The sequence below is a fragment of the Stenella coeruleoalba genome (genome assembly GCF_951394435.1).
Source record: "Stenella coeruleoalba genome assembly, chromosome: X".
In the NCBI taxonomy this organism is placed as follows: domain Eukaryota; kingdom Metazoa; phylum Chordata; class Mammalia; order Artiodactyla; family Delphinidae; genus Stenella; species Stenella coeruleoalba.
This window is the reverse complement of record NC_137152.1, coordinates 24,585,969-24,610,645: the sequence shown is the minus strand read 5'-3', so window position 1 is coordinate 24,610,645 and position 24,677 is coordinate 24,585,969. Positions and strand designations below refer to the sequence as shown.

The 24,677-nt window shown below is 36.6% G+C and overlaps 1 protein-coding gene across 16 annotated transcripts in view; it reads right to left on the bottom strand.

Moving 5' to 3' along the window:
- Positions 1 to 24,677, bottom strand: part of DMD (dystrophin) — a 2,843,071-nt gene that overhangs the window by 1,456,763 nt on the left and 1,361,631 nt on the right. For all 16 annotated transcript variants that reach the window (XM_079909736.1, XM_079909735.1, XM_079909718.1 and 13 more), the window contains 2 exons: positions 11,966 to 12,145; positions 1,430 to 1,605 (listed from right to left, as the gene is read on the bottom strand). In XM_079909736.1, the coding sequence (XP_079765862.1) occupies positions 1,430 to 1,605; positions 11,966 to 12,145 (356 nt within the window). The remainder of the gene's footprint in view (positions 1 to 1,429; positions 1,606 to 11,965; positions 12,146 to 24,677) is intronic.

Below are 24,677 nucleotides of genomic sequence, written 5' to 3'. Positions count from 1 at the left end.
CTATAATGAGTAGAGTTCTTGGAAGTTTCTGCCCCAAATAGAATGCCAATATTCAAAGATTCTGAGAACCATTTGACTGGAACAAGGCTCAGTAAACTTTTCTTGTAAATGGCCAGATAGTAAATATTTGGGGGTTTGTAGGTCATATAGTCTCTGTGACAACTACCCAACCCTGCCTTTCTAATGTGAAAGCAACCAAGGATGATGCATAGATGAATGAGTCTGACTTTGTTTTGATAAAACCTTTTTTGTGCACACTGACCTTTGAATTTCAGAAATTTTCACATGTCATGAAATATTCTTCTTTTGATTATTTTCAACCACTTAAAAATGTAAAAAACAGTTCTCAGCTCATGAGCCCTACAAAAACTGGCAGCAGGCTGGATTGAGCCTGCAGGCTTCAGTTTGCTGAGCCCTGAATGAGAGGGTTCACTCAGCCAAGGAGCTCCAACCGTGGAGAAAAGCCCCGTGGTCTACAGTGGAATTATGAAAGTAGGTTAAAAGTCACGGATTAATAGGGAAGTACTGAAAGTCCCAAATGATGTACTTGAAAACTTTTCTAGGTGTTTCTTCCTTTGCCTAAAACATCTGACACGCTATTTTTGGGTATATGTTCTTCTCATGCTTCCCTACCCTTGTATACACTAATTCTAATGTCAAATGTTCCATGTGCTCCCAAACACATGCTGCTTAGAAACATTAAGGCAGGTTTTAATGTTCTTTCTTAATCTTAGAATTATAATAATTGGCATGAAAAGGAAATTGTACCAGTTTTATGATTTTCATGCTAGCTTTTGCATTTATGAAATTTTATTCCCATCAGTTTAATATATCTACTGATTTACATAATACCTAACTTATCTACAATGTCTAGTTGAGAATATCCACGAAAAGCTCAGTTAAAAATTCTAACACCTACAAGATAAGACTTTATAAATATCAAAGAACAGGAAATCTGTTCTGTAATTACTCCTGATATAGGACACGCAGATTGAGACATTATGTTCTCGTAAACTAACAGAATGGATCGTGTCTATTATAGGTGTACTTCTTCTTCATGAAAATGTCCTTTCCATTACTGGAAAAAGGCATTTAATGCAAAAGTAGGCACTGAACAAGCAGGCTCTTGATAAGAAAAAAGGAAACTTTCAGGATAAAAGGCATCCATCACTTGTGGTTTCTTCTTTCAATCCAGAAAATAGTATTTCCATTAAGCATTCTGTTTTTGTTGGGATAGGGATTGCTTGGGGAAAATTTTAAAACTTACTTCATAATTTGTCTCACTAACTTAACTGACATTATAGGCACCCGAGGCTTCTGGAAATATTGTTTAGGTAAAAACACTGCCATCAAAATAGCTGTAAATGAGTTTTCCTGCTTAACAATTACTCTTCGTTTGAGGATAAAGCCATGAGCAAAAGCTTCTCACCTTTTCCTAATTTCGGAATCCACAATAATCTGCCTCTTCTTTTGGGGAGGTGGTGGTGGGAGTTCCTCTTGGGCATGCTTTATGAGGATTTGTTCCCTCGTGGTCACCATAGTTACCGTTTCCATTACAGTTGTCTGTGTTAGTGATGGCTGAGTGGTGGTGACAGCCTGTGAAATCTGCAAGAAGTATCGAAACAGAGGTCACACACTGCTTGAAAGACTTCAGCAAAGACTGCTTGGAGTGGTGAAGGAAAATAATGAGAAACTGTTCCTGTTTGTTGGTAAATTGACCTTCAGATCAAAATAGCACCATATTGAACCCAAATCAAATTGTTTTATCTGACTTAAGTTATGTTGACTGAAACCACAAAGGAAAGTAATCTCAAAACCAAAAGTAAACTAGCGCCTCTTCAATTTATTGGTCAAGCTATGGGAAATAAGTGGGGCAAAGGAGGAAAACTTAGGGTGTCATTCTGTCATTTAATTAGACATGCTGTTTAAAGTGTTTACAACACTAATGTAAATTTTGCTCAGGTATGCCAGCACTAATTCCATTGCCTGGAACATTGTATATGTTTATTAAATAGTGCACTGAATGCATCTTTGGTTTTCATAAATATAATTATTTATAGTCTATAAATTTTTAGACACAATTCTTTTAACTGTGTAATGAATGACTTTTTAATCAAATAAGTGATATGCCCTTTAGAAGTACAATAAAAGATTAATATAAAATGCCTATTAGTCCAGAAATACATTTAAGCTGAATATTATTCGGATGTTAAAAAGCACGCTACACCTGTTTGATTTAAATTAGTCAATCTGTTAAAATATTTGAGTATCCAAAGTTAGCATTCAATTCTTCTTGGTTTAGAATCACACTAACTTTGTGTTCAGACTTTACAAAGATTTTTTTTTAGACATAGATCATCACTCTTTGAAATGATACGATTTGTGACCCAAGTCGTGAGAGGCCATTCCCTCAGTACACAGGCATTACCAGACAGACAAGTCACAAAACGGTGAGACATCCTCTTGCCTTAACCACCAATTCTGTCTCACAGTCCTCCAGTTATTAAGACTAAAAAGTTACCTCTTGTGATGTTAATCATTACTCTTCCAGTAAGCCAAACTTTTCGGAAGATCTATTTCCATGGAGACCAAAACAGGCCTGCTTTGGATCCACTTATACATACTAAATATACACATAGTCAAGGATCTGGTTGGGACCAAGATTAGATTTACTGATTTTCCTGAATTTGCCAAGGGATAAGAAAGAGGTTTGAGGGAACCTCCCTGCCTCACACATGATGACCAATTCCCTCAAAGGGAAGAAAGCAGGGAAGCCTCATGATCTTCTGATTTCAGCTTCCAAATAGGAATTGACATGTAGTAATGAAATCCTTTGTCATGGTGTCTTATGTAAAAATTGCTTTTGACAAATACATTTTGAAGGTGCTACCCTTTATGCAAGCCACATCTTTACATATGCCAAGGCCTTAGGGACTTCCATTTAGGTAGCCTAAATAGTTAAAAAAAAAAAAAGACATTAAGAGATATCAAGTTTCTACATGTGTCAAGCACAGGTTTTATCTTCTCTAAGATCTCCATAGATTCATTATTCAGAATCAAGCACTGAGCTTCAAACTATAATTATATAGTCCATCGACAAGTTATGCCAAAATGAAAGCAGAATGTAACAGTTTTTAAAAATGCTTAAGATATAACCTCAAACCTAACTGAACTCAACACAAAATGACAATTACATGATAAAATTAATTCTACCTTTAACCAAAAGGAACACAGAGTTTTTAAGTAGGATTCCAAGAGCATTTAATTTTTTCAGAGTAACATTTTTTTTAACCATGGGCAAATTGTTTTTGCATACAATCAGGGCTTGAAGAAAATATTGTTCAGGTGGAAAATTTCTGCTTTTATATGTGCAGGCACCAGAATGCAGAGATTCTGAAAATACAAAGCTATTTTTTTGCAGTTATATCTAATGTTATGGAATATTTGTGCTACTGAATATTTGGCTGTGAAATTAATTTCTAAAATGTTATAATATCTTCTAACTGATGCTTATTATGAAATTGGATAGATGTGCCCACGGAAGGTAAAGAGAAATGGCAACATTATATACTATGAAAAGACATTTAAGAATATAGCAAACCTTATAAGAAAGAAAAAATAATATTTTTAATAAAATAATAGCAGTCTGTAATTGTTCTATACTATAATCATCACTATACTGTATTTGAAACTACTTCATTTCCTTTGGGATACAGAAAAAAGAAAACATCTGTGCATTGATCCTGTAAATATAGGGTATAATTCATTATATATAACAAATTAATAATTACTTTCAAAACCTACTCCAGAATAAAAACCAATTGGTCATGTACTAAATTTCCCCATCACTTTTAGTTATTGACTGTAAACACTTAATTATATGTTAGAATCATTAAAAATATAGACAGGAAGGGATTATGGAGGTCACTGAGTATAACCTCCTCCTTACTACAGGATTCACTACTTCCAGAAGCAGACAACTCCTTCCTGAGTATGGCATCAAATTTTCCCATTGGCAAAGATCTTTACACCTAGTGGAAGCCTGCATTATTATGACTTCATTCATATAAAATTTGTTTTGGGAATTCCCTGGCGGTCCAGCGGTTAGGACTCTGTGCTTCCACTGCAGGGAGCATGGGTTCAATCCCTTGTCTGGGAACTAAGATCTCACAAGCTGTGCTGCGTGGCCTGGATCAATAAATAAATAAAATTTGTTTTGAACCCTGAAACAACAAAGAGTAAGGTGAGTATTGTTTCCACCTGACAGTCTTAAAGGTCTGAAGCTTGATAATCATGACTCTAATAAATCTTATTTCCAAGCTCTATAATACCAGGTATTTGCTAGAACTAGATTTAATCGGGTGCTCCAAAACCTAGATTTTCTGACTTTGGACATCATATTCAATTAAAGCAATCTAAAACTGCATGAGTTATTCAGCAGCTGAATCATAACGTTTCAATTAAATTCTAACATCTATTCGATATGTGTCACTACAGGACACCCAGAAACAAATACAATGGAATCTCTATTTTTAGAGATCTCACAGTATAGTAGTGAAGGTGACAACCACACAAATAATTGTGAGACAAGGTGAGTTCCATATGAAAAATACAAGTATGGAAAATAACTGCATGTAAATGTCTTCAAGAAAACAAAATAGATTTGTTTTTAAATACTAGCCCCTTCATCTATCAGTTAACTAGCCAGTAAAATTGGAAAATAATTATTTGTCTTTAGGTTTGGAAGCTAGTTCCCCTTACAGTGATTAAAAGTGGAGGTCTCTGAGCCAGGCTCCACAGTTCTCAAACAACAGGTCCACAGTTCACATCCTGTAATATTTGAGGAAGACTGGTTACTCTCTCAGAGCTTTGATTTCTTTTCTTCATATGTAAAACAGTAACGATAATACATCTCTCACAAGGGTGTTGCAAACAAGGCCTGCTTCATGGGTGTGCAACTTATGTAGTCACCCAGGTCCCTTCACTCAAAAGGATCTCATTCTTGGTTTCATGCTCTGCTGTCACCCTCTTGAAATTCTTCATAATTTTTGTAAAGAATCCCTGCATATTCATTCTGCACTGAGCCTCGCAAAATATGTACCCCATCCTGGAAGCAAGAATTAAATTACATAATGTTTGAACACAATAAGTACTCTCTTGCTACATATTAGTAATAACCACTAAAAAGTCCAGAGAAAATTCAGGAATTTTTCTAAACCGAACCTTCTTTACTTATAAAGTGATATAGGTTAATTTCCAAAATTTACATTTTTCCCATTGTGAGAAAACCTGGAAGAGCATTTGCCCAGTATCTTGATAGTTCTAGGGTGAACGTCTTCTTGCATTAAGGTTGTATAATTTGGGTAGGTCTAGAAAAAACATACTATTTTCAAACAATGAAAATCTTTCTTACCATTTTCTCTTCCATTTGTTTAAAAATGCACATTTTGAAAAGGAGCTACATGTACATTCAAGCATATTTAAAGAATGTAAAAGAGCATATAACGAAAGGAAACATTTCTTTTCCAGCACTGTGTCCAGTTTCTCATGGGCAACTAGTTGTATTTACCACCTGTTCTTATATTTTATTTTATTTTTTACTTCATTTTTTATTTTATTTTATTTTTTTGCAGTACGTGGGCCTCTCACTGTTGTGGCCTCTCCCGTTGCGCAGGCTCAGCGGCCATGGCTCACGGGCCCAGCCACTCCGCGGCATGTGGGATCTTCCCGGACCGGGGCACGAACTCGTGTCCCCTGCATCGGCAGGCGGACTCTCAAGCACTGCACCACCAGGGAAGCCCTGTTCTTATATTTTAAATTAACTTTGTGCTGTTATCTTTCTTTCAGTTTGGCCCATATTCTTAACTGCACCACTTAATTATTTAAATAGTCTTGACTTTGTAAGTTTTGATGTTAGAGATTTCTACTGGTATTGTGAGATACTATTTGAACATTTAAAAAAAAACTTACTAAAAGAGATTCAAATTATAAAAAATTAGTTACCTAATTTATCTTATTATCATTATTATTAAAATACTTATACTTGTAATAATAGCTACCAGTCATGGAGCTCTCTCCACATTCCAGGCATTATGCTAGGTGCTTTGCATCCCTTATCTTATTTAAAATACTCAAAATAGTATCTGCAGTAAAAGCTTAGTAAGTGGTGGCTATCATTACCTCACAATGGCCCTAAGAATAAGTACTAAGTTTATTCCCATTTTATAGATGAGAGGTAAAAATTTCAGGCAGGTTGACAAGTGTTGATTGAAGTTTCTCGTTGTGTTCTTTATTACATACAGAACTTTAGAGTGATCACTGATTTTTAATGGGCATAGAGGGGTTGCAGTTCTACAGTTTAAAACATACTGCATAATCATAGCAACAGTTTTAGCTGATAACTGATATCCAGGCTTAAAACTATCTCCACAGGCATGGTAGCACAAGGCACAAATATGCAATGATGGTGTGAGGATTCAAAATTCTAAGCAACAGAAAGGATTTATATGTTGAACTTTATGAGAAACCTGGGGTAAAAGATCAGGTGCTCACAAAGGAAGCTGGGTTATTAATCAAAAGGCTAAAAAATGTTCTATCTCATGAACAAATGCCAAGGAATTAACACAGCTAGGTGTAGCATACAAGGAGTGCCCAAGTTCATGAGAGTGGCTTGGTAACTAAACTGTAATATCAATTACTGCCCTGTTTTGATACTGATATTAAGGCAATATAACTTATTGAATATATACTGATATTAGAATCATAAGCACAGAGTCAATATTCAAAAGATATCATAAAAGAAGTCATTCTCCTATTTGAAATGTAATATTATATGATGGTTAAGAAGGTTTATTCCGTAAAACTCTCTCTTTAATTTTATGTATTTTGTCCCTCACTTCAAATTCTCTTTGGTACACGTTGTCAGAATAAAGAGATACATGTTGGCTTCAGGATACATACTAAACACAGAATTTGAGCAACTGTGTGAATTAGCCACATCTGCAAAAATTCAAGAAGCAATGAAATTTATTTTTTCTGATCCACCTGACCTTCCTCTACACACCATCTGGCAGGAAGTAATGGAACACTTTCTTTAACTAGGGATGCAGATTATTAAGCATACAGAAAAAACTTGATTTTTTCTTGCTGTGTTATTTCATTTATTGTCAACAAACAACAGATTTATCATATAGATGCTGAGTATTTTATCTTAATAGTATTTTAATTACATACTCATGATGAGCGAAATGTAACTATTTCAGAAGCCAGTCTTCTTCTAATAGGAACAGAATTTCATTTTTATTATCATCTTCCAGCTGACTCTGAGATTTATACAATGGAGATAGTTGGAATCTCTTCACTAATTACTCCAGAGTTTTATATAAAATTTCAAGAAAAGAGAAACGCATCATAAACATTTAGAACTGGAAAGACACTACAGAGATCTTCCTAGACCAAATTTTTCATTTTATAAATAAGGAATGAGTGGTTCCAACAGTTAATTCAGCTCTTGTCTCTTAAATTTTCAGTGCCTACAACATTTTATGTTGTTGTCGATAAATGAATTTACAACATAAAACCAATTGCACTGATGCACACAAGGCCTGTTCTCAAACATCTACTTTAGCTGAAGGTAGCAAAAGAATACAGTTAATTCCCAAGGTTATTTGAGCTATAACTTGGAAATTTTCTAATAAAACCTTTAACCTAAGCAATTAACCAAAAGATGCTCTAAAATTCAAGATAGTTAGTCCATGAATTAACTAAGATAAAAACCTAAAATAAATGAGGAAATTTTGTTTTAATTATGGGTTTTATAAAACCATTAAAATTGTTTTTTAATTGGCAGCAGACTGATTAGACTTGGAGAGCTTTCAGGAACCACTGAAAAGGGTTGTCAACTGAAAGGCCTTAGAGTATTTTTAATTAAAACCATTGGCAAAAAGATGAGAGGCAAACCAATTGCAACTACATTTCATGTATCAAGAGGTCTACAAAATAATGCTTTGAGAATGGGTACAGTCAGAATGTGCATGTAAAATATTTTATGGAGAGTAAAAACAGAGATCTCTAAAATATGAGAATGAACTCTGAAAAGAAAGGCAAATACAGAAATTTTCATCTTAATGCTTTTGCATCTATTTGCATTTCTGGTATTATGAAAAACACTAGCTTATTATCTTCAACCATGTTTTACATTACTTACATGTCTGGCAGGAGTTTTAAAACTCTCAGAAGGACATAAATAATGTAGAACAGATATATCCATACATAATAATCACTTTCTTTATTTGGGAATCCATGAGTACAGACACAGACACACACAGCATAAACATGTACGCTCATGTTCAAGGGGAGGGGAATTCTGAGGATATTAATTTTATCTTTAAGATATTTGTGCTCATAGTTCAGAACACTGAAAAAATGGTCATTAGGAATATAGCAAAATATTGATAAAATGGGAATAAGAGCTATGAACTTGCACGAGTCATAGAATGTTCCTTATTTCTGGCAAAGAAGATAATTTACTCTGTTTAAAAAAATCACAAGGCTATAGAACTTCTGGACTTATCTAGATAGATATATTCTTACGTCCAAACTCATGCTGCCAAGTCTAACATAAATTACCATAATAAATTATAAAGCAAATGAATAACATCCCCTTTCCATAGTATACCATGATTTCAGTTAAATGCGAAAACTAATATTTCAAATCATTTAAAGTATTAACTATAATGAATTTCTGACTATCGTATTCCCTAATTACAATCAAAATATAAATATGTCCACCAGGGGCACGGCATTTAGGAAAAATAGCTGAGTAAATTTCAATAAGCACGTTTATAAAAAAGTTTGGAGGAAATATAGGGTCATTCGAGTATTTAAATAAGTCAATTAAAGGTGTATTTCATTTGCTCTCTTTTCTAATTTTAAGCATCCACATAACAAATGTTATTATTCTTTTTAACTTTTGGAAACAGAAAGTATTTCCATTTTCTTAGGCTGCCTTCTCATCAACTTCAGCATCTTCAGCTTGTGTCCAGGTATTATTCAAGCCAAACCTGACTCTGAAATGCAACAGAGCAGCCCTCATAGTTGATTTTTTTCATGTTTTGATCTCTTGCCATGCTACTGTTTCATAAGGTCAAAATCCCTCAAAGCCTTGACCTGAATAGCAGTCAAAATTTCGGGCACATGATGAGCACACATGAGCACGATTGGATGCCTTGTCATCTCAGTCACAATTCCAACACCCTACTGGATTTTAACCATTACCAGAACTTTGCTCATTCTTTATACCAATCATTTAAAAGGATTTTTAAAAGACTGAGTATATTGTGTCATTAATGTGACTATTTTTCCCCCACAAACATGCTGTAATATATGCATACAAGTGAGCTTTGTTCTTTAAAGTCACAACCTTACCCTCAACATTCTTGGAATTCTTATGCGATTTTGATTAAGTTCAATGTGACACGTAAGAAAGAAAACCACTTTTTTTTATTTTTTTTTTTTAGTTACAAGATACTATTTCTTTTTTCACTCTATCTCCTTTTAATTCCTCTTTCCCTGGGTAGCTTCCTAAGAGCCCCCCACTCCCAAACAATGATTTGGATTGGGCCTATGATAGTGCATTTTTGGAAAAAACAAGGAGTGAAAAGTGAGACGTGAGCTTAAGAAAGGCTCAAGCTTAGTGTCCTAGGAAGCAACTTGCTAATATAACTCCATTTGTCTGCTTCTGGTCTGGTATAAGAGTGTATAATGGTTTAAAAATAAATTTAAAAAAAAATCATAGTGAACTTACAACAAGCTGTCCAGACTCACTAAACAGAATGCCTTGCATATCAAGAGAACCTTTTTTTCTCAAAATGCTTTCATGTCTATGGTTTTATTTTACCCTCATCAAACCCCAGTGAGCAAGTAGAGCAGATACATGTTTTATGTTGGAAATCATTATATAAGGAATTACACAAACCAAAGTTACTACTGTTTTACCATAGATTTCATAAAGTTCAAAAATAGGAGGTTAAGTAAGTTGCCCTAGGTGGTAGTCTCGTAACTTTTAAGCCATTAAAAAATAAGGTTTCTATTTTATTTTTTAACCAACTAAAATAATCAAATAAGTAAGATTTTGATGAGATGCACAAGTCTCATTCCACAGAATGAGCATATTTAAATACTAGCAATATACTGCTAGGAAATACTATCAATATATTGCTAGGAAGGTCTCCGTTCTTCCCATTTCAGGCAGCACTGAGGAACACCAGAATGTGGGGACTGGCACATATGTCACTGTCTTACTAATTCAATGTTTTAAAAAAATATGTTCTGCAGACTTTATCAAAGGCTGCATGCAGATTACTAGCCTACTGAATGAGATTTTCTGAGCACAAAATCTAGGACTATGCACTTGAATCAGTTTCCCAGGTAACTATTATGCAGACCCAAGTTTGGAAAACCACTGCCAATAGGGCAAGTGAACCAGAATGCAACCTTTTGTTAACCCCAGTACACCTCCGTGAATACATCCCCTTAAAGGGACACATTTCAAAATATCTTCATCAAATAATGCCAGTGCTTCTTAACATGGTAACTGACTATTTTACAGCACCAATAATCTATGGAACCAGTGGGTATATATTGGAATGATATCACTGATGGTTTAAAAAGTATAACACTTTCTAATGTCTCACATATTTGTTACATAAATGCCAATGATCAAGCAAAGTAACCAAGGCCAGATTACATATAATAAGAAGAATCATGATCTCGTGGTAAAATCACTATTATATCAAGTAATTGCCAAAAATATAGTCAATAGAATTTTTATTATTGCCCAATGACTGTATGAGAAATTACTGCAATTGATACTCCTTCAAGTTTTAAATTTTAAATATGAATTTGGTTTTTAAAAAAAGATTGAACTGTGACTGAAAATCATATATGTTGGCTGATCATATTTTCTTAAATTATATTCTTGGAAGCAATACTTCAAACTTCATTTCTTCATCTTTCAACAAACATTTCCTAAGTGCCACTTATCAGATGCCAAGTATCAAAAAACAAATTCCGTGTACTGTCTCACAAGAGAGGAGATACATGCCTAAAGCTACTGAATGTGGCTTTAATAGAGGTGTGTGCATGGTGCATTGAACTATGATCTGTGACCAATTAGTAAAAGCTTCTATAATGTGAAACAATATGGCAGAATGTATTAAACACTATTAAACATAATGTTAATATTTTGAATGACTGCCCATGATTCCACCATCTAATAACCATATCAGATAATAAAAGTTTCTAGTTTAAAAATATCACATTAAAAAAAATTATCAAAACTTTTACAATTCTTAGCATAAAAACACATGACACTACAAGTAAAACATAGATGTTTTCCTAATCTACAGTCTATATGTGTTAGTATAACTAAGCAGCATGATTTTATGAATCAACAGTCTATGGCAGAAAATCCACTGGTTAAAACCTCACTTGCACTAATTGAAAGAAGTCTTCAGTGAAATCAAAGGACCTGGGCCCTAGTCCTGCTCTTATCACTGACTTTCCTTGGACAATTCACTTTTCCTCCCTAAACTTCATTTTCTCATACGTAAAATGTAGAGGTCAATTAATAGCCCTCATCATTCCAGGGATCATTCCAGTGTGATGACACAGTTCCCTAGCATTTTGTCCGACTGCTCTGAGTCACTCAGATCCTCATTCCCATTGAATTGGAGGGGATTACACTCTAAGGCAGTAGTTAGTTCAGTCCACTAGCACTCACTCCTCCACTTCTACCACATTCGCCAATGTCAAGGCAACCAAGAGAGCCATGTTGTTATTCAACTGAATACTTAGCAAGGACTAATCTAGTGACACCCTTTGCAGGGTTACAGCACCACTCTCTTATTGCAGATTTCAAAAAATCTGAAGGATAATTTACTGTAGGTTAATTATTATCACTAACCTGTGCTGAACTCTTTTCAAGTTTTTGGACTAAATTATCCCAGCGCTGGGCAAAGTTGTCCAGCCATGCTTCCATCTTTTGGGCTACCAATGTATTTTTCAGTGTTGAAAGAAGATCTTGGTTGAGTGAGCAGAGTTTGTCCATGGTTTGCTTTTTCTTTTCTAGGTCGGTTTTTAAAACCTGTTAAAACAAGGAAGAACACAGACTAAGCCTAGGTTACATTTTATGAAACACTATAGTTCAATTTGCTTTTGCATGCACTTTCTCATTTGTATACATATGGAAAGATTATAATTGTGCCTGCGAAAGATCGAGAGTTCATAAAAATATAAGTAGAAAATTATAATCCAAATAACGTTCCCTTGAAGAGAAATAAAAGTCAGATGTAGAATAAACACCTCGTTGAGGCACTTACGAACTACCTAAACATTTTTGAAGAACTGCCAAGTAAAAATGTAGCATTGCTTCAAAAGGCAAAACAGAGATCAACATATGGAAATTACTTTTTAACATTTGGAGGTTTTCTAAAGTGAAAGGCATGGCTCTTGGATGTTAGTGAATTTCTGATAGAATTCAAATAAAATATCACATGCCAGAAGTACTGAAGAAAAGATGGTGAACTGAGAAGATGAGCATGGCTAAGGGGCCTTCCCAATCTGAAATGCTGTGATTATTTGAATAAATTTGCAATATTATTTATTTCTATGATTTTTACATTCTTTTCATTATTTGGATACAAAAATCTTGTTATTCAGTTTACTGACTTTTTCATTTTTTAGCATCTGTTATTAACTTTCAGCTATTTGAGTAATTATCTTCTAAAGCTAATTTTAGAGCCCATTAAGTAACAGAACTAAGTAACTGAGTATAACACAAATCTTTTGGAATCACTTTGCGTGTTTACTAAATGCTTGTGTTTTATGAAGTATTTTTATACCATTCATATTTCCAAAGTTCCTGGGAGCTATGGAGGGTTACGCATGCCATTTGGTTGATACAGAATGAATAAACAAAGTGGCTTGTGTGAAATCAGTAGATCAGGGCAGCTTATTCTTTCATTTTATCCATTAAGGTCAACCTATGCTTTGGGAAATCCCATTTCCGTCTCCCAAATGCTAGTCTCTGATGTAATTTGTAAACATAGAGTAAGAAGAAAGAAAGGAGAGAATTATTTTATGGCCCCTTTACAATCCCCTTTTTGGCAGCAGCAACTACAACAAACATAAACTAAGCTGTGAGACCTGTCCTTCCAAAATAAATGCAAATTTATTTAAGTACAACTAACATTGCACATGGCAAAGAAATGAGTATGAAACAGATGTCCCAACTGCTCATGAACCAAAGTGTCATCGACAGAGAGAAATCAACATACACACCCCTTCCCACCCCACCCCCACCCTCCGCTCAAAGGACACTTTATGTAGTTCATTTTGGCATGCCACCTGCATTGATAGCTCTTAACTGCAGACTGCTCCAGTGTCTCCTTCCATTAGTTCATCCTTTTCTCAGAATCTACTTCACCTGGTGTTCTTTATATTGCAGTCTTACTGCAAGCCATTTTTAGGGAATAAAAGCAAGTTATGAAATGAATTTCTAGTTTCTCCTCAATAATTGTTTTTTTCACTATTTTTTCCTAAGTCTGAAAGAATGCAATAGACCAAAATATGAATTAAGATATATAAGCTGAATCTGAAGACGGGGAAACCATTTGTGTTGGAAATTTATGGGTAGTCTCATGTTACCTAAAAAGATTTTCTTAGATGATCTATAAAAGTAATTGGATACCCAAAGAGATTTAGTGGCAAATGAAACGAAGCCTCCTGTGTTAACATTAAACCAAATGAAGAAGCTCTTAGCGGGTTGTGGGGGGGGATGAATTGGGAGATTGGGATTGACATATATACACTACTATGTATAAAATAGATAATTAATAAGAACCTGCTGTCTAAAAAATAAATAAAATAAAATTCAAAAAAAAAAAGAAGCACTTAGTGAACATAACAAAAATAAAGGGAAAATTTGCCATTAAGGAATACAATTAGGGAAAATAACTCAAGGTAAAATAAAAACAGCATTATTATAAAACTGTGGAATTATCAAATCAATATATTTTTACCTAAATCTGTATGACAAACACTGTACTAACCAAGGCTTCTATCTAGTAAATTCTAGATCTGTGTTTGTCTAATGGTGAGGGCAGGATAGTAGTGCTACCTCAGTTTGTTTCCCCTTGTTGGCTCTGGGCCAACCTCTCTCTTTCTCTCCCAATCTTTCTTCCTCTTAAAGTCTCCCAGTTCCTGAAGTACTCTCCCACCATAACTAAGAGAGGGAGAAAACAGGAAATCCACGGTGGTGCCAGATACACTGCAACACAGTAATGAATTACCTTCTCCCATCTACCCTTGGAAAGCAATTATTTTAAGCTTGGATTTTGTGTGTGTATATCAAATAATTATGATTTAATTGTTACTAATATTTAGAGTATAAAAAAAGATGTCTTTCTGCATATCAAGAATTGATTACAGATCTTTGACTGCCAGAGAACCAGAGAGTTCTAGAAAACTCAGGAGGCAAAAAGAAGGTCTAGAAAACATGTACAAGGCAGAGGTCAGCTAGGATTTTAAAAGAAGAAATATAATTTATTTTCATAGAAGTGAGGCACCTGGACATACCTCCCAAGGTAATCAGGAAAGTACAGCCAATAAATCAGATTGGACAACAGTAGAAATGGGCAAGAAACAGATAAGCTGCTCAAGAAGACAGAATAAACATGTTCTATCTGGTCAAGATTAGATGATTTGAAGTGAAAAGAGAATGTATACTTACAAAAGGCCCAGAAAGTCTTCACCCTATTCTCATCAGACGTATGCTTCAGAGAGTAATGCCAAGACAATTTCTCTTAAACTGGCAAAACTGAATTCTGTACCTATTTTATGTGTAGTTATTTGTCCATATGTAAGGAGTACTGCAATTCTTTCTAATCACCTGTTGTTGTATTTAGGTAGAATGATCCACTGTGGGGGCTTCTCAACTTGAGGGAACGTCAGAATCACCAGGAAGGCTTGTTAACTGGCAGATTGCTGGGCCCTACACTTCCAGAGTTTCTGAGTCAGTAGGTCTGGGATACGGCCTAAGAATTTGCATTTCTAACAAGTTCCCAGGTGATGCTGCTAGTCTAAGGACCACACTTTGAGAACCACTGATACTATCTGGATGAATTCTTTGAGGGTGATCACAGGAGATGAGGTCAAGGTAGCAAGTCCTGGTGAAACAGCACTGTCAACAGGGACTTGCCAAGCTCCCATAAGCACACTGTCCCTGCCATCTGATCTCACAGACACTTGATAGTGGCCTAATTCCACAGTATTCCTGCAGCCCCTGCACACCATCCTCTCTTTTGTCAAGTTTCCCAGAGTTGTCCTTCCCTGGCAGACACCACGAATCCTCACAGCAACAGTACTCTTCCCCAGGAACATATTTCTTGTAGGTTTGGGCCTCCCCATGATAACCTACTTGATTCTACAAGTCTTAGAATTCACATCAGTTTCTTCTGTCCTTGTCTTTTTATTCTTTACACCAAATAAAACCTCAATTTTGATGATAGAAAAATAACAGACTGACATGATTTGGACAAAATGGTGTATCAGGAGGAATGAAATACGTGACTCCTCATCTCCCACCTCAAATGAAAAGTAGGAGAAAATCCCATGGGTCATTAGTGATAATATTTCAAAACAAATTACACTGATTGTAAATAAAAGAGAGTTTTAGCATACTGTATATATACCTAGGTATGTAGTAGGAAATGGTGACAGATGGTACCTGTTTTGGGTCTCAGATTGTGACATATTTTAATGAACATTAAATTCTTATTCACTGCCTGAGTCAGCAGGGGAATTTTACCTCAAATTCTAGACCAGCTGTCAGGTTTTGTTAATTGGTTTAAACTATCAAATGGTAAGACTTATACAAAACATATTTTCATTTTGTTCACAAGTAAGGTGACATAATTGGAATTTTAATCATATTGGAAAATTACTGAGACTTTGCTAAGAGAGCATTTTCATGGCCCTGAAGCTAGTGACGTCTTTTTTTTTTTTTTTTTTTTTTTTTTGCGGTACGCGGGCCTCTCACTGTTGTGGCCTCTCCCGTTGCGGAGCACAGGCTCCAGACCCGCAGGCTCAGCGGCCGTGGCTCACGGGCCCAGCCGCTCCGCGGTATGTGGGATCTTCCCGGACCAGGGCACGAACCCGATCCTCTGCATCGGCAGGCGGACTCTCAACCACTGCGCCACCAGGGAAGCCCTAGTAACGTCTTTTACTTACAAAAATGTCAACACAGTGGCACATGATTGTTCAAATTTTTTTCAACTGCAGTTATTTTCTGTCAAGGAATCAAATGTGATGAGGAGTTCTGAAATAGCTTAAAAGTCTTGGACATGGGTCTGGATATCTTGGTGCTCATTTTAACTCTGCCACTAATCTTCTGTGATACTGCATCTGTGCCATGTGTTTTCTCCTGAGCCTCAATTTCCTCTTCTAAAATAACCTAGTCTGTCTCCTCGTTTTCATACCCACTGCTCCTTAGTTCAGTTCTTCTAATTGGCCTACTTACTACCAAAAGTCTTACTACCAAAGAGCATTCCAAAAATGTAAACATGATTGTTATTCAACTCCCAATGGCTCCCCACTAGTTGAAGAACAAAATTACAAATGTGATCACTGATATTTTTGCACTGTTTGAAACAGATTACTTTTCTAAAATCTGTCTTTAGTAGTCACATCACTCAAAAAAACATACCTTCTGTGAGGAATGATTTTCTATCAACAGTAAGCTAGCGAGTAATAACAAGTAATACCTATGTGAATCTATCTTAAATTAAAAGCCTATACAGGGGGAGGAGCTTCAAGATGGCAGAAGAGTAAGACGTGGAGATCAACTTCCTCTCCACAAACACATCAGAAATACATCTACATGCGGAACGACTCCTGCAGAACACCTAAAGAATGCTGGCAGAAGACCTCAGACCTCCCAAAAGGCAAGAATGTCCCCACGTACCTGGGTAGGGCAAAAGAAAAAAGAATAAACAGAGACAAAAGAATAGGGGCGGGGCCTGCACCAGTGGGAGGGAGCAGTGAAGGATAGCTTTCCACAGACTAGAAGCCCCTTCGCGGGCGGAGACTGCGGGTGGCAGAGGGGAAAAGCTTCGGAGCCGCAGAGGAGAGCACAGCAACAGGGGTGCGGGGGGCAAAGTGGAGAGATTCCCGCACAGAGAATCGGTGCCGACCGGCACTCACCAGTCCGAGAGGCTTGTCTGCTCACCCGCCTGGGCGGGTGGGGGCTGGGAGCTGAGGCTCGGGATTCGGAGGTCACATCCCATGGAGAGGACTGGGGTTGGCTGCGTGAACACAGCCTGAAGGGGCTAGTGCGCCACGGCTAGCCGGGAGGGAGTCCGGGAAAAAGTCTGGAGCTGCCGAAGAGGCAAGAGACTTTTTCTTCCCTCTTTGTTTCCTGGTGCGCGAGGAGAGGGGATTCAGAGCGCTGCTTAAAGGAGCTCCAGAGACAGGCGCGAGCCGCGATTAAAGTGCAGACCCCAGAGACGGGCATAAGACGCTAAGGCTGCTGCTGCCGCCACCAAGAAGCCTCTGTGCAAGCACAGGTCACTATCCACACCTCCCCTCCCAGGAGCCTGTGCAGCCCGCCACTGCCAGGGTCCCGTGATCCAGGGACAACTTACCCGGGAGAACGCACGGCGCGCCTCACGCTGATGCAATGTCCAGCTGGCCTCTGCAGCCGCAGTCTCACCACGCATCCGTACCCCTCCCTCCCCCCAGTCTGAGTGACCCAGAGCCTTCGAATCATCTGCTCCTTTAACCCCGTCCTGTGTGAGCAAAGAACGGATGCCCTCAGCCGAGTCCAAATCCAAGGCTGAACCCCTGGAGCTGTGCAAACAAAGGAGAGAAAGGGAAATCTCTCCCAGTAGCCTCAGGAGCAGTGGATTAAATCTCCACAATCAACTTGATGTAAACTGCATCTGTGGAATACCTGAATAGACAACGAATCATCCCAAATTGAGGAGGTGGACTTTCTGAGAAACGACATAATTATATTTTTCCCTTTTTCTCTTTTTCTAAGTGTGTATGTCTATGCTTCTCTGTGTGATTTTGTCTGTATACCTTTGCTTTTACCATTTGTCCTAGGGTGCTGTCTGTCCATTTTATTTTTCATTACTAAAAAACAATTATTTGCTTAATAATTATTTATTTTTTATTTAATAACTTTATATTATTTTATTTTAACACTTAACTTTATTTTATCTTCTTCTTTCTTTCTTTTTTTTCTCCCTTTTATTCTGAGCCCTGTGGAGGACAGGCTCTTGGTGCTCCAGCCAGGCGTCAGGGCTGTGCCACTGAGGTAGGAGAGCCAAGTTCAGGACACTGGTCTATAAGAGACCTCCCAGCTCCACGTAATATCAAATGGCAAAAATCTCCCAGAGATCTCCATCTCAACGCCATGACCCAGCTCCACTCAACGACCAGCAAGCTACAGTGCTGGACACCCTATGCCAAACAACTAGCAAGACAGGAACACAACCCCACCCATTAGCAGAGAGGCTGCCTAAAATCATAATAAGGCCACAGACACCCCAAAACACACCACCAGACATGGACCTGCCCACCAGAAAGATAAGATCCAGCCTCATCCACCACAACACAGGCACTAGTCCCCTCCACCAGGAAGCCTACAAACCCACAGAACCAACCTTAGCCACTGGGGACAGACACCAAAAAAAACAGAAACTACGAACCTGCAGCCTGTGAAAAGGAGACCGCAAACACAGTAAGTTAAGCAAAATGAAAACACAGAAAAACACACAGCAGATGAAGGAGCAAGGTAAAAACCCACCAGACCTAACAAATGAACAGGATATAGGCAGTCTACCTGAAAAAGAAACCAGAATAGTAATAGTAAAGATGATCGAAAATCTTGGAAATACAATGGAGAAAATACAAGAAACGTTAACAAGTACCTAGAAGAACTAAAGAGCAAACAAACAGAGATGAACAACACAATAAATGAAATAAAAAATTCTCTAGAAGGGATCAATAGCAGAATAACTGAGGCATAAGAATGGAAAAGTGACCTGGAAGATAAAATAGGGCAAATAACTACTGCAGAGCTAAAGAAAGAAAAAAAAGAAGGAAAGGAAGAGAGGACATTCTTATAGACCTCTGGGACAATATTAAACACACCAACATTCGAATTATAAGGGTCCCAGAAGAAGAAGAGAAAAAGAAAGGGACTGAGAAAATATTTGAAGAGATTATAGTTGAAAACTTCCCTAATATGGGAAAGCAAATAGTTAATCAAGTCCAGGAAGCACAGAGAGTCCCATACAGGATAAATCCAAGGAGAAACATGCCAAGACACACATTAATCAAACTATCAAAAATTAAATACAAAGAACAAATATTAAAAGCAGCAAGGGAAAAAAAAAAAAAAACAAGTAACACATAAGGGCATCCCCATAAGGTTAACAGCTGATATTTCAGCAGAAACTCTGAAAGCCAGAAGGCAGTGGCAGGACATATTTAAAGTGATGAAAGAGGAAAAACCTACAACCAAGATTACTCTACCCAGCAAGGATCTCATTCAGATTTGATGGGGAAATTAAAAGCTTTACAGACAAGCAAAAGCTAAGAGAATTCAGCACCACCAAACCAGCTTTACAACAAATGCTAAAGGAACTTCTCTAAACAGGAAACACAAAGGAAGGAAAAGACCTACAAAAATAAACCCAAAACAATTAGGAAAATGGTAATAGGAACATACATATCAACAATTACCTTAAATGTAAATGGATTACATGCTCCAACCAAAAGACATAGACTGGCTGAATGGATACAAAAACAAGACCCATGTATATGCTGACTACAAGAGACCCACTTCAGACCCAGAGACACATACAGACTGAAAGTGAGGGGATGGAAAAAGATATTCCATGCAAATCAAAAGAAAGCTGGAGTAGCAATTCTCATATCAGATGAAATAGACTTTAAAACAAAGACTATTACAAGAGACAATGAAGGATACTACATAATGATCAATGGATCAATCCAAGAAGAATATATAACAATTGTAAATATTTATGCACCCCACATAGGAGCACCTCAATACGTAAGGAAAATACTAACAGTCATAAAAGGGGAAATCGACAGTAACACAGTCATACTAGGGGACTTTAACACCCCACTTTCAACAATGGACAGATCATCCAAAATGAAAATAAATAGAGAAACACAAGCTTTAAATGATACATTAAACAAGACGGACTTAATTGATATTTATAGGACATTCCATCCAAAAACAACAGAATACACATTTTTCTCAAGTGCTCATGGAACATTCTCCAGGATAGATCATATACTGGGTCACAAATCAAACCTTGGTAAATTTATGAAAATTGAAATTGTATCAAGTATCTTTTACGACTACAACACTACGAGACTAGATATCAATTACAGGAAAAAATCTGTAAGAAATACAAACACATGGAGGCTAAACAACACACTACTTAATAACCAAGAGATCACTGAAGAAATTAAAGAGGAAATAAAAAATACCTAGAAAGAAATGACAATGAAATCACAACCACCCAAAACCTATGGGATGCAGCAAAAGCAGTTCAAAGAAAGAAGTTTATAGCTATACAAGCCTACCTTAAGAAACAAGAAACATCTCAAATAAAAAACCTAACCTTACACCTAAAGCAATTAGAGAAAGAAGAATATAAAAACCCCAAAGTTAGCAGAAGGAAAGAAATCATAAAGATCAGATCAGAAATAAAAGAAAAATAAATGAAGGAAACGACAGCAAAGTTCAATAAAACTAAAAGCTGGTTCTTTGAGAAGATAAACAAAAGTGGTAAACCATTAGCCAGACTTATCAAGAAAAAAAGGGAGAAGGTTCAAATCAATAGAATTAGAAATGAAGAAGGAGAAGTAACAACGTACCCTGCAGAAATACAAAGGTTCATGAGAGATTAAGACAAGCAACTATATGCCAATAAAATGGACAACCTGGAAGAAATGGACAAATTCTTAGAAATGAACAACCTTCCGAGACTGAACCAGGAAGAAACAGAAAATATGAACAGACCAATCACAAGCACTGAAATTGAAACTGTGATTAAAAATCTTCCCACAAACAAAAGTCCAGGACCAGATGGCTGCACAGGTGAATTCTATCAAACATTTAGAGACGAGCTAACACCTATCCTTCTCAAACTCTTCCAAAATATACCAGAGGGAGGAACACTCCCAAACTCATTCTACTGGGCCAACATCACTCTGATACCAAAACCAGACAAAGATGTCTCAAAGAAAGAAAACTACAGGCCAGTATCACTAATTAACATAGATGCAAAAATCTTCAACAAAATACTAGCAAACAGAATCCAACAGCACAATAAAAGGACCATACACTATGATCAAGTGGGGTTTATCCCAGGAATGCAAGGATTCTTCAATATACGCAAATCAATCAACGTGATACACCATATTAACACACTGAAGGAGAAAACCATATGATCATCTCAATCAATGCAGAGAAAGCTGTCAACAAAATTCAACACCCATGTATGATAAAAAACCCTCCAGAAAGTAGGCATAGAGGGAACTTTCCTCAACATAATAAAGGCCATATATGACAAACCCACAGCCAACAACGTTCTTAATGGTGAAAAACTGAAACCATTTCCACTAAGATCAGGAACAAGACAAGGTTGCCCACTATCACCACTATTATTCAACATAGTTTTGGAAGTTTTAGCCACAGCAAGCAGAGAAGAAAAAGAAATAAAAGGAATACAAATTGGAAAAGAAGTAAAGCTGTCACTGTTGGCAGATGACATGATACTATACACAGAGAATCCTGAAGATGCTACCAGAAAACTACTAGAGCTAATCAATGAATTTGGTAAAGTAGCAGGATACAAAATTAATGCACAGAAATCTCTTGCATTCCTATACATTAATGATGAAAAATCTGAAAGAGAAATAAAGAAAACACTCCCATTTACGATTGCAACAAAAAGAATAAAATATCTCAGAATAAACCTACCTAAGGAGACAAAATACCTGTATGCAGAAAATTATAAGACACTGATGAAAGAAATTAAAGAAGATACAAATACTGGGAGAGGTATACCATGGTCTTGGATTGGAAGAATCAACATTGTGAAAATGACTCTACTACCCAAAGCAATCTACAGATTCAGTGCAATCCCTATCAAACTACCAATGGCATTTTTCACAGAACTAGAACAAAAACTCCAGCGTTTGTATGGAACCACAAAAGACCGTGAATAGTCAAAGCAATCTTGAGAAAGAAAAACGGAGCTGGAGGAATCAGGCTGACTTCAGGCTATACTACAAAGCTACAGTAATCAAGACAGTATGGTACTGGCACAAAAACAGAAATATAGATCAATGGAACAGGATAGAAAGCCCAGAGATAAACTCACACACATATCGTCACCTTATCTTTGATAAAGGTGGCAAGAATAAACAATGGAGAAAAGACAGCCTCTTCAATAACTGGTGCTGGGAAAACTGGACAGCTACATGTTAAAGAATGAAATTAGAACACTCCCTAACACCATACACAAAAATAAACTCCAAATGGATTAAAGACCGAAATGTAAGGCCAGACACCATCAAACTCTTAGAGGAAAACATAGGCAGAACACTCTATGACATAAATCATAGCAAGATCCTTTTTGACCTACCTCCTAGAGAAATGGAAATAAAAACAAAAATAAACAAATGGGACCTAATGAAACTTCAAAGTTTTTGCACTGAAAAGGAAACGATAAACAAGACAAAAAGACAACACTCAGAATGGGAGAAAATATTTGCAAATGAAGCAACGGGCAAAGGATTAATCTCCAAAACATACAAGCAACTCATGCAGCTCAATATCAACAAAACAAAGAACACAATCCAAAAATGGGCAGAAGACGTAAATAGACATTTCTCCAAAGAAGATGTACAGATTGCCAACAAACACATGAAAGAATGCTCAACATCATTAATCATTACAGAAATGCAAATCACAACCACAATGAGATATCATCTCACACTGGTCAGAATGGCCATCATCAAAAAATCTACAAACAATAAAGGCTGGAGAGGGTGTGGGAAAAGGGAACCCTCTTGCACTGTTGGTGGGAATGTAAATTGCTACAGCCACTATGGAGAACAGTATGAAGGTTCCTTAAAAAACTACAAATAGAACTACCATATGACCCAGTAATCCCACTACAGGGCATATATCCTGAGAAAACCATAATTCAAAAAGAGTCATGTACCAAAATGTTCATTGCAGCTCTATTTACAATAGCCCGGAGATGCTCGCAACCTAAGTGTCCATCATCAGATGAATGGATAAAGAAGATGTGGCACATATATACAATGGAATATTACTCAGCCATAAAAAGGAACGAAACTGAGTTATTTGTAGTGAGGTGGATGGACCTAGAGACTGTCATACACAGTGAAGTAAGCCAGAAAGAGAAAAATAAATACCGTATGCTAACAGATATATATGAAATCTTAAAAAAAAAAAAGGAAAAAAGTGGTCAGAAGAACCTCGGGGCAAGACGGGAATAGAGATGCAGACCTACTAGAGAATGGACTTGAGGATATGGGGAGGGGGAAGGGTAAGCTGGGACAAAGCGAGAGAGTAGGATGGACATATATACGCTACCAAAGGTAAAATAGATAGCTAGTGGGAAGCAGCCTCATAGCACAGGGAGATCACCTCGGTGCTTTGTGACCACCTAGAGGGATGGGATAGGGAGGGTGGGAGGGATGGAGATGCAAGAGGTTAAGAGATATGGGGACATATGTATATGTATAACTGATTCACTTTGTTATAAAGCAGAAACTAACACACCATTGTAAAGCAATTATACTCCAAGAAAGATGTTAAAAAAATTATAATAGTAAAATAAAATCCATTGTTTTAGCAAAAAAAAAAAAACCTATAGAAAATTAGTAACTCTGGAGCAAAAAATGCATGATACAAGTAAATATTTGGTAAAATGGTATGAATTTAACCGGGGAGATTTATTTAAGATTAGCTTTAAATAAATGATTGAATTATTATGATGTATAATATATCATATCAATACAGACATAAATAGATTAACTTACGTAATGTTATGAAATATTATTTACAGTAGACCTTTGTTTTATATTAGAGTTAACATCCAGTTAGCATTTACTAGAATTGATGAAAAATCAAAAAGAAATTATGCAATATTTTATTTGAAATATCAAGCTCTTAATATTTGATTTTCCTCTCCCTTACTGGAAAATAACAAAATTCACAGTGGAAGAGAAGCTTTGGAGATCTTTATTAATCCCATAAAGTTCAACTCAAACTGAAATTTCTCAGTGAAGCCTGCTGTCTTCTTATTGCCAAAGTTCATTAATTCCTCAAAACACACAACACAGGCACTATAATCAATGCCATTTGGTTTGCTTTAATGTTTTTCTTGTTTTCCAAACTAGGGTAATAGCCCTTTCTATGTGAGCATAATCACGTCTTGTGCTTCTCTTCATATTTCTCAGAGAATCTACTTAAGTTTTCTTTAGACTCATTAGACTTATTAAACTTAAGTTTACTTTAGAATTATACTGTTCAG